At 42.6% G+C, this 20,814-nt stretch overlaps 2 protein-coding genes across 11 annotated transcripts in view; both read left to right on the top strand.

Moving 5' to 3' along the window:
- The first annotated feature begins 193 nt into the window (after window positions 1-193).
- Window positions 194-7,762, top strand: rnf6 (ring finger protein (C3H2C3 type) 6). Its single transcript, XM_053611738.1, has 4 exons — window positions 194-573; window positions 2,370-2,525; window positions 2,714-2,833; window positions 2,985-7,762. Exons 2-4 carry the CDS (start codon window positions 2,384-2,386, stop codon window positions 4,784-4,786), a joined length of 2,064 nt encoding a protein of 687 aa, XP_053467713.1. The 5' UTR covers window positions 194-573; window positions 2,370-2,383; the 3' UTR covers window positions 4,787-7,762.
- A 391-nt stretch (window positions 7,763-8,153) lies between these two features.
- The window catches only part of atp8a2 (ATPase phospholipid transporting 8A2), a 65,696-nt gene continuing 53,035 nt past the window's right edge, over window positions 8,154-20,814 (top strand). For all 10 annotated transcript variants that reach the window (XR_008384461.1, XR_008384460.1, XR_008384459.1 and 7 more), the window contains exon 1: window positions 8,154-8,557. Coding sequence is in view for 5 of the 10 variants with exons in the window: in XM_053611467.1 (XP_053467442.1) it covers window positions 8,515-8,557 (43 nt within the window). In the remaining 5 variants the exon portion in view is untranslated. The remainder of the gene's footprint in view (window positions 8,558-20,814) is intronic.

The following is a 20,814-nucleotide window of genomic DNA, read 5'->3' as shown; positions in this document are numbered from 1 at the left end:
GGATTTCTTATTATATCTGACAAGTAACTACATCCATCCATCCATCTATCTTCTATACCACTTATCCTTCCTTCAGGGTCACGGGGAAACCTGGAGCCTATCCCAAGGAGCATGGGGCACAAGGCGGGGTACACCCTGGACAGGGTGCCAATCCATCGCAGAAGTAACTACATGCTGTGTGTAAAATTTAAAACGATGCAATGTGGGTGAATTTACAAATAGGAACGTGTTTTTCTCTGAAACAGGTACCCGATCGGTCATGTATTTGTGTAGCAAAGTTAGTCTCATCTTAGTTTAATTATTTTCCCACCTGTATTCCGACAAAGCCCACCTCCTGCGCCAGGATTGGATAGTGGGTTGTAGTGGCAAGCAGCCCACCGATTGTGCAGGTTACGCTAAACATTAACCAATCCTCGCGCAGAAGGCGGGGTTCTAAGGGGTCTATCCAATCAGTGTGTAGGAGGCAGGATTTGATCTAATGCGGGTGGGAGAAAAAGATAACGCATCTAGGCTACATTTGTAAGCAGAGCGAAAAGGAAAGAGGACTCGTCCATATTATAGCTGCTGTTTCAGGTACTGAAAATGCGCGTTTTTGGATGTGTCATCGCAGCGTGTTCTGAGTACACATGGCTTCGCTGTTATTAATACGTTTTGTTGGGTTTGTCCACTAACGATCATTTTTCGTGTGTCGGCTAAACAATTGTCAAACGGCTATTTTTCCGTTAGCTAGCTGTTAGCTTGGTGGATGTCTTCTCGATACCAACAAACTCGCATACAAAATGACAGCGCGTTTTTCCTTGTTATTATCTCTTTAGAAGTGTTAATGTGGCGACGTTTTGTTGCTGAGTGTATAATGTGATTTTGACAGCGTTTTAAAGGCAACGCAACGCTCCTTCATTGTGTCTCGGTTTCAGTGCTAGCTTACACGGTGCCCGACGTTTTCTTTGTCATGGCCCGCCCTTATCTGGCGTTGATTGGTGGGTCGGTGTGCCAGTCATCATTGCTCGCCCTGTGATTGGTCAATGGCACCGTTGACACCGTCAGTTTAGTGCTCCGCTAGCTTTGCATTCTTCACCATGGCCTGCTGTAACAGTGGATTATTCCTGAACAGTAATGGTGACTAAGAAGGGATAGATGTTATTTCTTTGGGTTTTATTTGTTGTTGTTATTATTAAGGAAGTGTAATAGCACAGCCGTAAAAACCTCAGATTTAGAGCAAGGCTTTACGGATCATCATATTCTGGCGTACATTTTGAGGTAGAGCTTCTCTCTAATGATGGGTGTAACGTTATATGACTGATGATTTGATGTCTTAGTAAAATATAACCCTGTTTTTCATGTATTAGACATTTGTAGCATTTGCGTCACGCTTTTTTAACCTTTTCTAGACTCCTATAGCACCTAGCACGTGCCAAAACATGTCACATGCAGACCGATTTTCTCTCTTAAATCGTCGCATCAAACTAAAAAAATCTCCTTCTTTTTTTACAGCCACAAACAGTTTGTACTAAGTCTTTAAAGGCTGGTGGACCGTCAGGTTAGTCTTCATTCAGTGGTCCAGTGATGGCATAAGGGGAAAGTAGCTAGCACGCTCAAAAGGTCGCTAGAAGGCGTCAGGTGACGTCATAGACCAATTTGCATATTCATTGCATCGTCATGATGATATAAAAATTTGATTTTCATATCAAAATTTGTTACACGAAGATGGAAGAGTTTCTGATGATGTTTAGCATAGAGCAAAATGTTCTGAGGTTTAATCAGAGTAGAAAATGAAAGGTTGTAACTTATTATGGAAAGGTTTTCATAGAAAGAATTCGTCTTTAGTCACGGTACTATAAACGAACCCTTACGTGTTTTTACAAAATTCTGTCGTTTCTGTCGAGAGCCCAGAGGAAAAGATGCCGTGAACAGCAGGCAGGATGGAAATGATCACAGATGGAATAAGTCACTTATTACATTTCACCAAGAACAGAGTTTAAGAGGAAAAACAAAGAAATGTGTGGGTGGAGCAAACAGTGATCAGTGGCTGGTTATTGGGAACAATGCTTAGCAGTGATTGGTTGTTGGGAATAACGCTGTTAAGTGATTGGTTGTTGGGAACAATGCTGAGCAGTGATTGGTTGTTGGGAACAATGTTTATACTGCAGTACCCTTTTCTGGTACCGTGACCAAAAACAGCTACTTTATATAAGAAATAAGTTGTAATCTATTGTTATTTTTATTTGGTTTTCTGATAATGAAAGAACACCTATGAAACCTGACATTGGCATCCATCTGTAAAGGGTGCACAAACTTTTGCACTCCACTGTGTAGTCATGTCCAGCAGCGCTAACAGTTTACCCTTTTATGTGTGGGCTAACGGTGAACAGTGGTTTCCGTGGTGATGGACCCTCCCGGCGGGCGAGACGAGCGTCGCCGTCAGGCCGAGCGTCTTCGGCGGGAGGAGGCGTACTACCACTTCATCAACGAGCTGAGCGAGGAGGAGTATCGGCTCATGAGAGACAGCAACCTGCTGGGTACACCAGGTGATTTTACACACACACACACACACACACACACACACACACACACACACACAAACACACACACACACTGCAGGGTCCTCATTCAGCAGTATATTGATGCTAATCCCAACATGTTATGTTTGTTAAATTCCTTATGAATTTTGTCTTCCTGTGTGTGTGTGTGTGTGTGTGTGTGTGTGTGTGTGTAGGTGAAGTCACAGCCGAGGAGCTGAGACAGCGTCTGGATGGAGCAAAGGAGCGTGTGTCCTCACAGCCTCGCCCTGAATCACGTCCACAGAACAGCGAGGAAGGACAGGAGGGCAGCAGTGGTGAGTTAGAGGGTTCTTATCAGCAGGTCTTTGGCTCGATCAAATTTAGATATATTTATGGGTCTTGTTGTTGTGTATCCTGTAAAAATAATATTCTAAAAAAACCCAACACAACCCTGATTAGACCACTTCCTGTGTGCTCGCGTTGCAGCTGCTGCTGAGCCGGGCACCGAGAGCACGAACGGAGACTCTCTGCTGGAGTGGCTGAATACGTTCCGGCGCACAGGCAACGCCACCCGCAGCGGCCAGAGCGGCAACCAGACGTGGCGTGCCGTCAGCCGCACGAATCCAAACAGTGGCGAGTTTCGCTTCAGCCTGGAAATCAACATCAATCACGAGCAGCCCGAGCCGGGGGAACACAGCGACACTTCTGACCCCATTGAACTTCCTGTCCCGCAGAGGGCCTCTGCGTCTATACGCACTCCCCTGAGGCCCGCGCCCTATTCCACTCAGCACCCCACCCCTTATTCTACAACCAGGCCCACTCTGGGGAGGCGGGCTCAGGCACGGCGCACTCGCAGTAGTACTACCCCACCCATAACCCCGCCTCTGATCTCGCAGGCGCCGTATACGAGTTTGAGGAGGAACCTTGCTTTGCCTCAGCCAGCAGCGCTTCCTCCTCCTCCTCCTCCTCCCCCTCCTTCACAGGCCATGCCCACGTCCCTGCCTCAAGAGCAGGATAGTACTAACAGCGTGCAGGGTCAAGTACAGACGCAGCCTCCTTCACTTAGTAACGAGGAGGAGCAGGAAGTTAACGACGTTCCGGACTGTCCAGAAGCTGTGTCTCAGGCCAGTGTGCAGGGGGCGGCGGCTAGCCGTGAGGCACGCAGAACTCGTTCACGTGGTCGGGTCCGCCGGATAGCTGTGTCCCGGTCCTCGCGTCGTAGCCGCTCACCTCTGGATAGGAACTCCACCCGAAGCTCTAGCCCCACCCCCGGCAACAGTGCCCCTGCAATAGAGCCTGCTGGAAACACGGCTGCTGCTGCTGCTGCTGCTGCTGCTGCTGCTCTAGTGGAGACGGTGGAAGTTCCCGCTGAGCCGACAGTACCAGTTGAATCTGCCCCCGAAGCGGGCACTGAGGAAGGCGAGACGCCAGCGTCAGGCACAGCAGGAGGTGTCCGCCGGCACCCGACTATCATGTTGGATTTGCAGGTGCGCAGAATCCGGCCGGGCGAGAACCGAGACCGGGACAGCATTGCCAGCCGCACGCGGTCTCGTGCCCGCGCCGCTGAAAATACGGTCACTTTCGAGAGCGACAGCGGAGGCTTCAGACGGACCATCTCGCGCTCGGAACGCGCTGGCATCCGCACCTACGTAAGCACTATCCGCATTCCTCTGCGCCGCATCTCGGAGACGGGTTTGGGCGAGCCGAGTTCCACAGCGCTACGCTCCATCCTGCGGCAGATCATGACCGGCTTCGGAGAGCTCAGCTCTTTAATGGAGACCGAGGCAGACCCGGAAGGTTCCGCCCCTGGACAGAACGTGGGCATCAACGCTGCGGCTCAGACACAGCGTGCGCAGGATGGTGAAGCCACGACAGGGAACGCTGTGACCGATTCGGGACGAGAGGGTGGAGCAGCGGGTGAGGCAGGCCAGGCGAGGGTGGGTGCCAACGGGCGGGACACGAATAACCTGGTTGAGAACGGCACCTTGCCCATCCTGCGGCTGGCGCACTTCTTCTTGCTGAACGACGAGGAGGACGACGAGCACCCGCGCGGCCTCACCAAAGAGCAGATCGACAATCTGGCCACGCGCACCTACGGCCAGGCGAGCCTGGAGGGCGAGCAGGGGCGCGCATGCAGTGTATGCATCAACGAGTACGCGCAGGGCAACAAGCTGCGCAGCCTCCCCTGTGCACATGAGTTCCACATCCACTGCATCGACCGCTGGCTCTCGGAGAACAACACGTGCCCCATCTGTAGGCAGCCCATTCTGTCCAGCCATCAGGACTGACTCACTTCCTCCATCGCTCCTGTACATAGCGCTTCAGCTGTTCCACCCGTTCCTCCATCAACTCCCACTCCCACTCTATTCAGCTGTAGGTAGAACCAAAAGAAGAAACAACACAGAGAATTAACAAAGCTTTATTTTTTTAGACCTGTGTGTTTTTGTTTTTTTTTTTTTAGTTTTTTTTTCTTTCTTTCTCCTCCTGTCTGCGTAGTCCCCTCCATCCTGCGTCAGGGTTCCGTTAACAAAACACGACAGATATTAACTGTGACGAATCAGTGTTAGCAAAAGCTAATCTTCAGCATTTCACTTAATTTCATGTAATGGATTTTATAGATTGATCTGTACATGCCAGACTCTGAGGAAATGTAAATATACGAATGCCTGTGTGCTTTTTTTTTGTTTGTTTGTTTGTTTTTTTTTGTTCCTTGTGTTGCGAGAGTTCGACGTTGAGACACAGTATAGAAACCTGCGTAAGATGCATAAGCTCCTCTTGAAATCAGTTTGAATTTTAGTTTTACGGCACGCTCTCTTAGCAGAATGTTCCAATTTTAAAGCTCTTCACACGTTTAGCACGTTGCCGGTCAGGGCGTGGTGACGGATCCCTGCTCTGATTGCAACGAATTCATGGTTTTAAGATTCTAGTAATTGTAATGGCGACGAGTCACTTAACACTACATGATGTAATGATATGAACTGAATATTGTTTTCTCCACATTTCTGACGCTTCAGCACACATTATTTAATAATATTTCGTCCATCCCATCGTGTGCATGTGTCATTTTTAAATTTGCATCCTGTTGGGTTTTTTTTTTTTTTTTTTTTAAAACCTGTGTGAGAATATAATGGCAGAACGCAGGTCATTATTTTAATGATTGATCGATAATCAGTTCGTTATTCTTCTTAAAGCACTTCCAGGAGGAGATTTAGGATGGGGGGGGGGATTTTCGCGTCTAACGGGACAAACTTTTTAAAATAGGTGCAATGATAGAAAAAAAAGAGCAGATGATTTTAAATCCCTGTGTTTAAAGTTATCTTTACGTTTACCCCAAATGTTGATGTTTCTCCTTCAGCTCAGCTCGTTACTGACATTTGAGTTCTTTGACATTTTTTATTTCTTTTTTTTTTTTTTTTTTTTTTTTTTTTTTTTAAAGTTACATGACGTCGTCTTCCAAGTCATTTTTTTCCCCGTCACCTACTGTTATAATGGATTTTCCCCCGTGTCTTCCCCTGCAGTTTACAGTCAATATAACGGGCCTAACAACCAACCGTACTCAGAATATCATCAGAGCACAGATTATTATTATTATTATTATTATGAACTGAACACTGCTTAGAATTCTCTCCAAAGTTTAATTCTTAATGAAGGTGATTTATGATAATGATGAGCTCATTATGGTTCTGTGTTTTCATCCTCTGTGCATGAACAGGGTTGTAATATATATACACACACACACACACACACACACACACACACTGCAGCTTCGTTTCCTTCTGAGCAGATGAATCGGTACGCTTCTCAACAAACCTTTACATTATGCCTCAATGTCTCGTTTCAGGGAAACAGTAGGAAAAAAAAAAAAGTGGTTTCCTTGACGTTTTCTTTCCAGATGTAGTGGGATATACTTATATTTTGTGTGTATGTTGCAAAGGAAGTGTGTGCGTGTGTGTGCGCGCGGGTGTGCTAGTGGTTATTCATCCGAGCGCGCGACTGGGTCTTTGGCCATTAAAAATCCAGAATGATTTATTTAGTTCTTATTTAATAAGGTAAGAAATGACCTTGAGATATGAATATGTATTATGTTCTAATGTGATGCTAAAAACAGTTACGGATATGTATTCTGTTACTATGTAATAAAACGAGCAAACGAGTTTTCTTTTCTGCTCCTTAAAATGAAATAAGGTTTGTTTTGTTGCCTGTATTATTGCGCGAAAGTCGTTCTTCTGTAACGATGGTTTTTAGGAGCTGATCGGCTCGGACCATCACCACACCACACCGTGCCGCTGCTGCACTGAGAATAACACACCACTCAGATCGTATCAGCTCAGCAGCGGTGGACCTTTTATTTGATGGATGTATGGATATGGTCACTTATCCCCCCCCCCCCCCCAAATATGATGCAATATACGTTCAGCTACTCATACGGCATTCTTCTCTGAAAAATGATCAACTGCATGATTCTGGAGGTTGACGGTTCTCACTATACATCACTTATAGTTCTAATAGTTACTATTTCATTATTTAAAGGTGCAATAGTCAGTAATATTAATAGTGTAAGCCATTGTCTCAGAACAAGTGTGTTATGTAGCTGGTTTGGAAACCTACCTTCTGGTCTGGTCTGGGTGTGTTTGTATTTGGATTGGCCTCTTGTATGTCATTTTGTAATAACGCCCATTCACGTCCTCAAAAATTATTAAGAGAAGTTGTATGCTTATAGAGATGTATCTTGGCTTTTCAATCAGAAGGTCTGAGTGTTCTTGAAAGTCATGTCAGGACAGTCCTTGCTAATGGAAGCTCTAGTTTTACCAACAAATCATACGTTTTTGGGGGCGGAGCTTTGTGTACATGGGTGAGTTAAAAAAAATCATTCAAATCATATTAAACTCCACCCATTTAACTATTAGAGCCCTCCCACACACGATTGTTATTTAAATGCACCTTTAATGCCTGTTCAATAAATTAAATAGTATTCTAATCATCAAACTACAGTTCTAAAAGAGCTGGGAAAAGTCTGCGTCTGTTGGTGGAAGGTCCAGCATATTAAAAAACATCTTTATTAGTACCAATAAATAAATACAATCATACACACTCTTATAAAAAGGGGTACTAAACATTACCTTTCCATGTCAGTGGAGTTGTATCATCATTTTGTACCTTCAGTATGTATCTTTAATCTAGAAAGATGCATAGTGTACATTTTTAAAAACTTTAATGTAAGCTTATTACGGTCCATGTATGTACTTTAATCATTTAAGGCAAAGTACATTATATAATTGTTGTAATAATAATAATTTTTTATAGAGCACTTTCTTACACGTAGTAAGAAATCAAGCATTAAAATCTACATTTTTAAAAAGTAGGTCCAATGTAGGCCTAATAGAATGCGTAGGATTAAATAAATATGTACGTGCAAAGAGATTTTAAAAAAATGTATTAAAAGTAATAATAAATAATAATAAAAATTAAAAAGAAAGATAGTCTAAAAGAATGTGTATATCCATGTTTCCAGATATAGGTACATATTACACATTTTATTACTCTTTTTTTCTGAGAGTGTATCAATTTATTTTGGCCTAATCGTTATTATTATTATTATTATTATTATTATTATTATTATTATTATAGTCTTAGAACATAAGGCAGTTCGTTAGGAGTCCCTGGCTGCAAAAGGTTTGAGAACACCTCTTAAAGGCCGTTTACAGTTTTTGTTCCAAATCTGACATTTTTTTAAGATTATAGAATTTAATATATAAAGGGTAGAGTGCAGTTATAGCGTCTATCAAGCGGTGGGCGGAGCTAAAGAGACGACGCCTGTAGAGAATCAGCAGCGTGCGGGATGCGCGCTCCCGCTCTAATGCGCGCCACCAAGCCCTGGATGACCTAACGTTTGTGACGATGCTCCATCTGTCGGAGAGCGCGGCCCCGTGTGCAGTCGTCTTGCCCCGTGAGCTGGGCTTCTGATCCACGGATATGCTCTCGGTGCGCTCGGACGCCCGACACCCGCAGCCGCAGGATGTACTTTAACCGGCGATCTAAGAAGATCCACAGCGAGGGAGGTAAGCGAGGCGATCATACATACAGTCGATCAATATTCGGTTATAGCGGGTGTTTCTTTCTTCTTTTTTTTTTTTTTTTTTGCGTGATGAGGAATGTCCTGATTGTCGGCGGCGAATTTGCGCAACGCGTCGGCGGATAAAAATGGAGGCGAGCGCGTAGACAGATGCGCCCCGGGGCCTGTCACCCAGCACGACTAACAAACGGCCTATTCATCCGCATCGGGGGTTCATCGGTGTGGCTGAGCTTCTTGTCTTTAGTGCACTGTAAACACACGGGTTGCCCCGGTGACGTCCCGGACATTACACTCGTCCTTGCGCACTAAACACGCAGATCAACTGCGTGCATTCAGCGCTTATAATCTGTATGTAGCCTGAAATAAGACTTAACTGTAGCCTATGTGAATGCATCCTGTGAGTTATGAGGTAACTCTAGCACAAGACATTAGAATAAAGGAGAGCAGAAACACTGGTACTAAACTGTACTTTTCCTTGTCACTTGTCCTTGTTTCCTTGTACTATCAAGGGGACATCTTTTGTACCTTTAGTGTGTATATTTGACCTTATAAGGTTCTGTAGTGTACCTTTAATTAGCTTTTAGAGTACAATTTGAAATGTACACAGGTGATCCTTAAAGTCCAGTTCTTCATTCATTCATACATTCATACATCAGTGAGCGTTTTATCCCCATCCGGGTTGCAGTGGATACAGAGCTTACATCTGTACACGAGGCACAAGAATTGAGCGTAGACAATCCTGCATGTTTTTGGACAGTGGGAGGAAACCAGAGAACCCAGAGGAAACCCACATGGGGACAAACATGGGACATCTCCACACAGACAGCAACCTGGACTCAAATCAAACCTGGAGCTGTGAGTGTCTGTAATATGGGAAAAGGACTAGAAACTAAGTTTCCCATCAGCCACTGCAGCATGTCACATGTCTCATTCACCTGTTTAGCTCATTAGCACTGGTGGATATATATAGTCACTTTCAGTGTTGTCTTGCATTTGTCCTGTCCTTATGTATCACTTTATGCTGCGCCTTGTTTCACGTAAGTCTCGTATGGTGCTTTGTTTGATACTTTATTCAATGTTTCACTACGATTCCGCATTTCCATCCGCCTCTAAATCAATACCGTGACAAAACGCAAGACCGAATAAATGGATGCAGCAGATGTTTTCAGCGTGTAAGAGGCCCTTTTTGAAAGGGAAAAACCGCGGTGGGAGAAAGAAGGGAGATTCGCCATGATCAAGGCTAATAGGGAATGACTCGACATGGTGTAGTCCCTCAGGGCGTATATCAAGAAGGAGCCTTCCAGCTCGGCTGAGGACGTCACCCCGCCATCCTGCTCCTCTGAGGACGTCACTCCGCCATCCTGCTCCTCTGAGGACGTCACTCCGCCATCCTGCTCCTCTGAGGACGTCACTCCGCCATCCTGCTCCGCTGAGGACGTCACTCTACCATCCTTCTCAGCTGAGGACTCACTCTGCCATCCTGCTCCACTGAAGACGTCGCTCCTTTTCTTTGCTTTGCACCATATGTCACTCCCCCTTCCTGCTCCACGGAGGACATTGCTCCTCCCTCGTGCTTCGCGGAGAACATCGCTTCCCCCTCTGGCCTCGTGGAGAACTTTGCTCCACCCTCTGACCTCGCAGAGCGCGTAGCTCCCCCCTCTATTTTCATGGTGAACGTCGCTCCCCCCTCGGCCTCCGCCTTGGTCTTCGTTCCCCTCACAGACTTCGCAGTGGCCGTCACTCCACGCTCAAACCAGGCCCGGGATATCACGTCATCTCTCTACGGTGAGGAGGAGACCGACCCACATCTGAACCTCAGTGAACACATCAAGCGTCCTCTATCCAGCCTCAAGAGGGAGGACATACTATGGAACTCTGAAATGCTTACGGATGTCTGGTCTGTGGATCCAGGACCCCCTCATGAACTGATTACGTGCTTCAGGGGCTGCGCATTAAGCAGGGGGTTCTGTCATGTGATATCGGAAAAGGACTAGAAACTACGTTTCCCATCAGCCACTGTTTCGCTCATTAGCACTGGTGTGTAAACATAGTCAGGTTCAGCACTGCACTGTTGTCTTACGTTGTTTGTTCTGTCCTTTTGCATCACGTTACGCTTGTCCTGGTTCATGTAAGTCTTGTATGGTGTTTTGTTTGATACTATATTAAATGTTTCACTGAGATTCTGCATTTGCATCCGCCTCTAACTCAGTATCGTAACTCAACTTGACACCACACCACTATAGCGCCAACCTGGCCCGATTATGTAACTTACATTTTTTAAAGGTAGAGATACAAAAAAAACAAAAAACAAAAATGTAACAAAAACGATCTCCAATGAGAAGCAAGGTAGAGCTTGGCACCACTGCTTCAGTATGTACCTTTTAAAAAATGATTTAAGGTACATAATCTGACCTTAAAGATCACTGATGTACCTTTTAAAGCTTTACTCTAACACACACTTTCCACAGTTAAAACAAAATACACAGGCTACTAAAGGTACAACATGTAGATAGACAGATGAATTCACTTGCTAATGGTCTAGTGGGTGGGAGTTCAACTAACTAAATGAATGAATGAATGAATAAGGATTAGTTTAGTTTCTTAGAAAAGTAATGTGGACATACAGGACAGGACCAAAAGGTGGAGAAAAAAAAAGGAAAAGCTCGACCTGCTGCACTTTTTCCATCTGTAGTGGCTTTTAGCTGGACGATGATTAAGTCAGTACAAAATGGGAGCATTTTCTCTGAGTAATCAGCCAAATTAGACTCCTGATTGAGCGTCCAAGCAGCAGCAACTCACTGGAAAGTCCTGACCTAAGCTGTTCACCTAAAGCACCACTTTATTTCTGTTAGCTTTATCCTTAATGCTGAAGGCAGATCTCTTAATTAATCCGCTCAAAGTGCCACACCCACACAGATGACTGACAGCTGCCTGTCTCTCCTTTTGTCCAGCGAGTGTGATGAAACACTTTATACCATAAGGCTGATGAACTCCCAATTCTGATTGGTCAGAAGGTATTGAATAATTTTCTATAACAGCAGCTCTGACGATCGTTCTGGCTGTAATTCAAAATCCCAGGTTTAAATCAAAGCGCTTGTTCTAATACGTTATTGTTTCTATAGTAACGAATCGTTTTTGTAATAACCGATAATAAACGGATTAAAACGTTACTTAACAAAGAAAAACGTGAACTCGTTGACAGGGTGAAGTTTTCTATAAGGAGATGTTTTTAACATTTACGGAAGGAGTCTCCAGTGTCAGCGCTTTATATAACGGTCAGTAAGTTTTCCAACACACTAAGGTTTTCAGGATAGATTAGTTAAGCCTTCCGGATTCTTGGGAACAAAAGACAAAAAAAAAGGGTATTACGTTTTATAGCAGTTATAATGTGTCTTTTTGTTCTAGAACATTACATGTAAGTATAAACAGATAAAAAGCACAACAGTGTAATTGTTGGCAAGTCGCTGTGGGATAAGAGGAATAGAACATTTTGGGATGTGCTGTTGCTGGAAAATAATCCACTTCAGAGTGGTAACAGTAATTCTGCTTCACATCAGGCCACATCACACCACCCTGTTGGTGATTATTTTCGACTCAGCATGCCTGTAAGTGATTTATTCCTTAACTTAAAGCTGAGGATCACATGCTGTAGACTATTAAAATCCCCCCTGCTTTTCCCAAAACACTAGTATTCCTGTCTAGTTAATGCTCTTACTAGGACATTTTAAGAAACATTGCATTCACCTTAAATAAGACTTCTTAGTTTCCAACTGTTTGTCTGAATCCATGCCAAGAGTTACGTCTTAATAATGCAATATCTGTACATGGTTCCAGACCATATGTTCTTAAAAAAAGAGTGTTAAGGGATTCTCCATCTTCCTAAAGAGGTTTTTAACCTTCTCTGAAAGGAAAACATTCTGTTATATGGTTCTCCATAGAATCTTGAAGGGTTCTCCTAAAAGAACAACCCCCCAAAAGAAAAATCCCTAAGGTTCCAGATTGAAACTTTTATTAAAAAAGTGTAGCATTTACTATCGATAAACAATGTGGTGTCAAAACAAAACAACATGCTTTATTTTCAAAGCACTGATACGTACCCGGTCTTACCTGAAGCTTTATTCTACATGAAACCATGTGACGTCTTCAGGATTTAATTATAAATTGTGGACACGCCTCTGAGCCATAGCAGATAATAGATTAGAGCTAGAGCTCTAATTTATTCATTCATCCATCTTCATTAAGTGCTCTGTCCTGGTCGGGGTCGTGTTGGATCCTGAGTCTAACACAGGAACACTGAGTGTGATGCGGGAATACACACTGCATGGGACGCCACAAGGCACCCTGCACGTGCGCACACACACACACACACACACACACACACACACACACACACACACACACACACACACACACACACACACTCACTCATTCACAACCTAGAATAGCCAATCCATCTACTGGAATGGTTTTGGGAAGTGGGAGGAAAATGGAGAACCCAGAACAAATCCACATGTACACGATAAGAATATGTGAAACTCCACACACTAACCGAGCTCAGGGTCAATAGATTTATAATAATTATACATGTACATAAATGTTAAAGATATTTTTGCAGTATTGCCACAATGGATATCAATAGTCATTTCAGTCTTCTGTCTTTATTTATGTGTCCTGGAATTTAGCTCTGCCCCAAAGAGGCTCAACTTTGTCACTTTTCCATAAAAGGCAATTCACATGGCGTATATTTTTTTATCTTCGTTTCACCTCACAGGCAGCAGCAGGTGCTAAAAACTGCCTTCTTACATGTGAATAGGACTGTATGTGGAAATAATGGAATGGAATGGAAAAAATGTGATGAAATGCCCTCTAGGGTGCTGCTAAATGCAAGAAAACATAATGAAGTGCCCTCTAGTGTGCGCTTCCAGTAGAGAATATGTGATGCAGGGCCCTATAGGGTTTGCTACATGTGAGGAAACATGATGAAGTGCCTTCTAGGGTGCCCTTCCAGTAAATAATGTGATGCAGTATCCTATAGGGTTCCCTACATGTGAGGAAAATTAATGATGAAGTGCTTTCTAAGGAGCCTTTCCTGTAGAGAATGTGTGATGCAGTGCCCTATAGGGTACCACTATATGCAAGAAAATGTGTTGAAGTGCCCTCTAGGGTGCCTTTCCTGTAGAGAATATGTCATGCCGTGCCCTATAGGGTTCCCTAAATGTGAGGAAAGATGATGAAATGCCCGCTAGGTTGCCCTTCCAGTGGAGAATGTGATGCAGTGCCCTTTAGGGCTCCCTACTTGTGAGGAAACATGCTGAAGTGCCCGCTAGGGTGCCCTTCTAGTGGAGAATATGTAATGTAGTTCCCTATAGGGTTCTCTACATTTGAGGACACATGATAAAGTGCCTTCTAGGATACCTTTCCATTAGAAAATATGTGATGCAGTACCTTCTAGGGTGCCACTATATGCAAGAAAATGTGATGAAGTGCCCTCTGGGTGCCCTTCTAGTAGAGAATATGTGATGCAGTGCCGTATAGGCTCCCCTACATAGCAGAAAATGAGTAAGTGTCCTCTAGGAGTTCCTATGTGCAATAAAATGTGCCCTCTAGGGTAGCAACATGAGTTAATGCCCTCCAGATGGGCTTGTTTTCCCCCCACTCCCTTATTTATTTTTTAATGCTTCTGTCATTAGCCTTAGCTCACAATGCTGCCAGTTTAACGATCGTGAGGCAGTTTTATGATTTGTCCACACGAGGGCAGCATTTACCACAGAATGAGATAAGAATGAGAACGCAGCTCTTTATATTACATTTGAAATAAAGCTGCTTCTCTGTATGAAGTGCTATATAAATTATATGAATAAAGATTATATTCTTATATAATCATTCTTAGCATGATTTTTTTTAAACACTCAGATATACACTACTTCTACTATGTAGTGCTATTTAATGACTTATGAAAGTTTTATCGCTGTCATGATGTAGGATGTAGCACCAACACACTGCAGTAAGCAGGCAAAGTTTCAGACATATTTAGTCTAACGGTCTTGATGTCTTATCAAACAGCCGAGCTCCTAGACAAAACAAGCCCCAAAAACACAAACACTAAAGCTTCAGTGCGGGTTTAGTCAGTTTTCCTGCTCTGACACATCAGGTTTCACTATTAAACTTATCAAGTTGAGGAACAAGAGTGAGTTCAGAAACTTCAAAGAAAGGTTCCTCCAGGAACCACTGTAATGTACCTTGCGTTTTCTGCCGTATGAGGAGGATGCAAACATTTATATTTTTATTTTATGTATTAAATGTACATTTAATATTTTATGCTTAAATGTACATTTCCTACAGACTCAAATGGCACATCTACTGTAAGCCCTCCAGCATGCACTGAGACTGAATCCCAAACAGATTCCTATTTAAGTGAAAGCTCTTTTTGTATTAAACCAATAGAACGAATCTGTTGCCAGTGGCTTGACTGACTTGCTGTGTGTTGTGTGTTCTCTCCCACGAGCTCCTCCAGAGCAGTTAGTGTTGACTTCTCTTAGCCAGGAGTCCGCCTACCAGCAGGACCAGCCAATGAGCTCCAACATGCACTCCCGCCTGGCAGACAGGTTTGAGAAAAGTGAGTCCCTTTCTCACGCTCGGATGGATACCTGTCCCTCCCATTCGCTTCCCATTCCTTGCTGCTTGGAGTCTTAGGTGCATGACGGTGCTTGCTTTTACTACTGTAGAGCCACTTCTGCATCTCTTTACTATGTTGGTACACTGCATGGAGAGTAAAAAAACCCAAACGGTCAGGCATTATAAAGCACCGGCCTGCACATAAGCACAGCATGTGGTAAAGAAAGCAGCAATGTGCATGATTAAAAAAGTGTACGCTTGCGTAGACTAGAAATCAAGGCTTTAGCTGGGGTGAGTGTTAGATGCATGGTGTCTGGTGCATGCACCTGAAGCTGGTGGCTTGCTGGCCATGGATTAGGCCGGGTTAAGATTAGACGTGGTGGTGAAGTTGCCGAGGCGACAGGAAGAGGATTACAAGGCCTTTTCACGTAGTCTGTAAGAAGCTTTAATTCCTCGTGCACCCTCTTCATCTTCATCGGTCCACGACATACCCCTCACTAAAACATTCCGGGTCTAAGGAGTGCCAAAGATCTGTCGGTCGCCTTGGAAATGGGGACAGTTATGCCACGGCGAGGGGTGACCCGGACCAGGCGGAGCTCCATAGGTACCAACTTAATGGGTGGCCACTAGGTGGTGGATTTATAGTCAGGGAACAGGATATGAGCCATATTTGCACTCAGGTTTCTGAAGATCTTGCCTGTGTTCACGCATCGCCGCTTTTATCTGTAAGCAGAACCGCTTCAACTGTCGATGTCATCAGTTCCTGTCTTGTGTTTTTGTCAGCGTTGCTTGATCAAGCTTTAAATCACCTCTGAGAATAGCACAACTACAGACAGACTAATTACCAGCACTGGGTAACTGCCATGATGCCATGATGTTGCAGATAGAATGCAGTGAGCATTCATCATTCAAGCATTACACAGGCACTGCCCCAATAAATAATGCAGGTCAGCTTCATTTATTATTCAGAAGCAGGTCCTTCTTTTTTTGGTAATGTAAGTTGGGCTGGGGGCCAAGCAGGTGAACTGATTCTCACCTATAGACCTGATACACTGCTGTAAAGCACAAGTGTCCAACGGAGGGTATGTTCGGTGTGTGCCACCCACTGTCGGAAACGCTCCGGGATTGATCTCTGGGTGATATCAGGTTCTCTGAATTCCCCGTAGCGACGCGTTGAAGTTACGCGGTTATTCAGGGAGTTCCCACACAGGGCTTATATTTCTCAGTGTATCTATTGAGTGTTCATTTTCCTGTAAGAAAACATTCCAGACTTTTTAAGGCTTTTTTTTTCAGACATACGAGGGTAAGTCACTCTAGCATGCTCATTAGGTATAACTTTTAAAAAATAAATAAATAAATAAATAAATAAATAAATAAATAAATAAATAAATAAAAAACGTTTAAACTTTATATCTTGAATTGATATATTTCTGTAAAGCTGCTTTGGGAAAATGTCCATTGTTTATAGTGCTTTACAAATAAAATAGAATTGAACTGAATTGAAAAACCTTTTTTCCCCCCTCTCTCCATTGTGTATTGCAAATAGGTGTAACAGAAGTGGATTGGGTTTAAGGTAGCAGTAGAAGGGGCTATTGAGAACTATGGACCAGTAGTATATTTTTTTACTTTTGCAACTACAAATTCAATGTCCTGTTTCTTTCATTTACCTCAGACTTTTAAGGTTTTCATATCGACTCTCCCTTGTATAATTGGCTTTCTGAAAATGGAAAACTTTTTTGTGGGATTATTAGGTTAAAGCTGTAGTACACTGTGTGAGAACAGAACTCCTTATGGTGTGTTGCACTTTTTGAGATACGGCTAATTAAATCTTGGTTACATGTTTTAACGTAGCAAACTGCAACATCACTTAGGTTCAGGTTATATGATCGAGTCTCTTAATATAGTACCAACATGCATTGCTGCTCCTATTAGCGACTTTGTAGTGACTATTTTTTTTTAGCAAGGTTCACATTGAGATTTTGCTCCAAATCTTTCAGAAAAGCCAAGAAATTGTTTGTCGAGCGTCTTCGGTCGGCTGCCGGTGAGCGTTTCAATCTGAAACCAACGACCGAGGAGCTCTGTCATGATTTTTGCTTGTGGCAAAATTATCATGATGAAAACTATATGATGTACAAACTGTCTTCAGGCTATTAGGAGGTAAATTCAGAACGTTTCAGTGCTGAATTTTTTTTTACATTGTTCCATGTGCTTTTTCCAAACTTTCAAGACCTGCACAGGGACTCTGTATTTACAAAAATCCTACATATGGAAATAAATAAAATACCAACAATGCTGTTCACACGAATCTGAAAACATATTTTCATGATTATAAACTCTTTTCCTTCATTTGTTACCGCATCAGTTTTTGCTGAAGCTATCAGGGATGTTCATGTTTCTGTTTTCTGCTAGCTAGATAAGTCTAGCCAGCTAGCTCTTAGTAAATAGGAACTAACAAAACATTTGTATTTTTTGACTGATAGTCGCAATATCAGATGTGAAAAATGACAAAATGCGAAAAAGTAACTCAATGGCAAATGCGAGAGCAATCAGCCATGCTAGGGTTAGCTAGCTAGCAATCGAGTGACTAGCTAGTAGGCAGATAAGTTAACCAGCTAATGTTTTAAGACAGCTAGCACCATATACTCAAGCTACACTACAAGAATAACTTACATTAAAAAACAAAGACGAATTCATAGGACATTACAGTCCCACTTCAATTACAAAACAAAGCTAACTACCTAATTCAAACATTATATGGTAGATTGTCTTACGCTAGTCTTAAAATGAAATATTGCTCAAATTACTGACTTTTTTAGATGTGCGTCATAGCTGAGATTTTGAGCCCAAATTTCAGGCACTGCCAGAACTTGTTTATCGATCGCAAAAAGATGCTAAATCGTATCACAATAACGTGAAAATGTCAAGCATGCCCATATCCTTAGAAACGATACGGTTTGCTGTGTTTGGAAGTGTCATTTCCGTGTTTTTCTGAAATGTCAGAAGCTTAGAATTGAAGAAATACAACTTGTAATGTATAATAATACTTAGCATTTATAATTAAACATGTAATACGGACATTTTTGAGGAGGTATGCTTTAAAGAACACCTCATCCTGTTGTCTTAACTTTTTTTTTTCCATTTAAAAACCTAAATACTGGGATTCATCCCGTCCCCACAAAACGGTCTTATTCATTGTAGGCGAAAAAAAAATAAATAAATCACGGTCTTCAAATATGCTTTGTGAGGCTTTAATTTAAATATTAAGTGCTTTTTCATAAAGATAAACAGCATACATTATATGGGGTTGTTTCAGAGCTGCAGGGCATGCTGGGAATCTTTTTCTTTATTGAATCCGATTATTGGCATGTCCTTGAGGGTAGCCCACGCACTGCAAAGTTTCATTGGCACCCAAAAAGATCAACATACCCTGATCAAGGCCATCTCTGTAATAGCTGTCAACACTTTTATTATCTGAACAAGCCTGAACAGGGTCTCATCTGTGCTTTCTTTCTGTTTCTCTTTCTGGTCCCACATTGATGGCTGTATTTCATATCTAATCATAAAGATGCTTTGAAATCTCTTTGAAAGTGTGCTTTATAAAATGGCTTACTCTTCTTGGATAGCTCTGCCAGTGAGTCATGTTTTTCCATTTAAATCTGAGATGGTGTCAGTACGCCTGTATGAAATATCCTGAATGCACATCAGCTCAGTTTGGGATGCCAAGAATTATCATCCACGGCTACATCTGACACTCGAGGTTCACATGGTAAACCTTTATCTGCAGATTAGACCTCTTTAGAATTTTCTTGGGCATTGAAATTTTTTTTTATACATTTTACATAGATTTTTCCTACACTAAATTCAGAAGGCAGGGCTACTATTATAAAGCAAGTACAAAAACATGCCTGTGCCAATGGTGCACTCAAAGAGAAGAATTATGAGTAAGTCATTATATGTAATAAAACATTTAAGGGAGTGGGGGTTGGGATAATCAATGACAGGGTGGTGTGAAGCGACCCCGAAGTTGATTAGTTTTCCAATTACAGCACCTCTTGCCACGTTTTATTCCTATTATATCACAGGGATTTGCCAACGATTAGAATTTTTTACATTTATTATAAAGCACAACACTTCATGGTTTTTATTTATCCATTGGAATATAGTTCCATTTAATATCGTCGAATGTCCGCAAACCAAGTTGGTTCCTGTTATCACTTACATTACAGCAGTTATAAACAGAAGTCCTTCCTTCTCTTTTTTAGTTAAAAGTTAAAAAGACAAGCAAATAAATAAACAAACAAACAAACAAACAAAAAAACAGAGCGTATAACGTTACCAAAAAAATGGAAACGCATAAAAGATTTTCTGCGTTGAAGATTTTCTGTTACTGTTACAAAGCCCTGACACTGGAGACTCCTTCCATGAATGTTAAACATGTCCTTACAGGAAACGTCACTATATCAACGATTATACATTTTCTTTGTTAAATAATAATACTTTAAAAAAACAAACAAAAAACCCCAACCTTTTTATTATTAGGTTTAGATGAAGTCGAGTGTCCGCCATACACGTCCCTGTGAATGAGCTGTTGCTATAGAAACGAGTGCATTGCTGCAAATCTGTGATTTGAATTAAGGCAGGAACTACCAAATCAACACCTTCTGACCAATGAGATTCGAATATTCAACAGCAGTATTACGGTAGCGGTCGGAATCAAGTAACACTAGTGGTATGTTTGTACAGCTGAAACTGTGTGAATCAGCTCTCCTGCTCACTGCTCTGTCCAGCGCCGGAGCGCATCGATAATTTGCTAAACACAACTCTGCGTTGTTAATCACTCACTAATGTGCCTCGTCGTTGACGAGTAACCGAAGCATCGATTCGTCTCCAGACAAATTAGAGTTGCTCACAGGAGCCGCTGCTATTGATCACCTGGATCGAGGGTCCGAGAAGAAAGGAAAGGAGCATGCGAGAGAGGAATGATGGTAGAAGAGGTGACTCAGCTCTGTTCCTTTAGCACATTGGAAATCAGATTTAGATGAGACGCTCGCACTTTGGTTTCTGACCTGTATCACGTGGTGTGATGAGATTACCCGCCCTGTCCTCTTCTGTTCTGTGTTGTATATTGATTTTATGAGGCAGGACATGATATGTACTCTTGTTTGCCACCATATTCACATTCTCATTGGCTCCACTGTGCAGTGTAGAGTCGCGTTGAAGTTTAGTCATAAATTGCGGCCCTTTAAAAATGCATTTCCAGGGGACGGTCTCATTACGCTGCCCTGCCCTTAATGGCTGTGTGATCGTGGATCACGGACTGCGCCCTAAGAAATGTTTGCGTTTTGATTGATCATTCTATAGTGTGTGGTGTGTAAAACAACGAGATGATAAATTCCTTTCCTAATGTCCTTTTCTATCAGCTCAGATCAGGAAGTTGTTGTAATTGATATTGTTTACATATGCATTAGTGCATTTAGCTCAGACTGGCTTGATGGGTGTTTGTTTTTTTTGTTTTTTTTAAACCAGGCCCACAATGCAGTTGTGAAAAATTTATGGGAATTCTCTTTAGTTCATGCTTAGTTCATGTTATTGTATTCTCTTTAGTTCATGACATTAACATGTATAAAT

Source organism: Ictalurus furcatus, chromosome 23, assembly GCF_023375685.1.
Source record: "Ictalurus furcatus strain D&B chromosome 23, Billie_1.0, whole genome shotgun sequence".
Taxonomy (NCBI): domain Eukaryota; kingdom Metazoa; phylum Chordata; class Actinopteri; order Siluriformes; family Ictaluridae; genus Ictalurus; species Ictalurus furcatus.
This window is presented reverse-complemented; position numbering and strand designations above follow the sequence as displayed.

Excerpts from the sequence above, each read along its gene's own strand:
- rnf6 (XM_053611738.1), top strand. The coding sequence starts at position 2,384 with ATGGACCCTCCCGGCGGGCGAGACGAGCGTCGCCGTCAGGCCGAGCGT. Across the intron at positions 2,526-2,713 it reads CAACCTGCTGGGTACACCAG|GTGAAGTCACAGCCGAGGAG; the intron begins GTGATTTTACAC and ends GTGTGTGTGTAG. Across the intron at positions 2,834-2,984 it reads AGGACAGGAGGGCAGCAGTG|CTGCTGCTGAGCCGGGCACC; the intron begins GTGAGTTAGAGG and ends CTCGCGTTGCAG.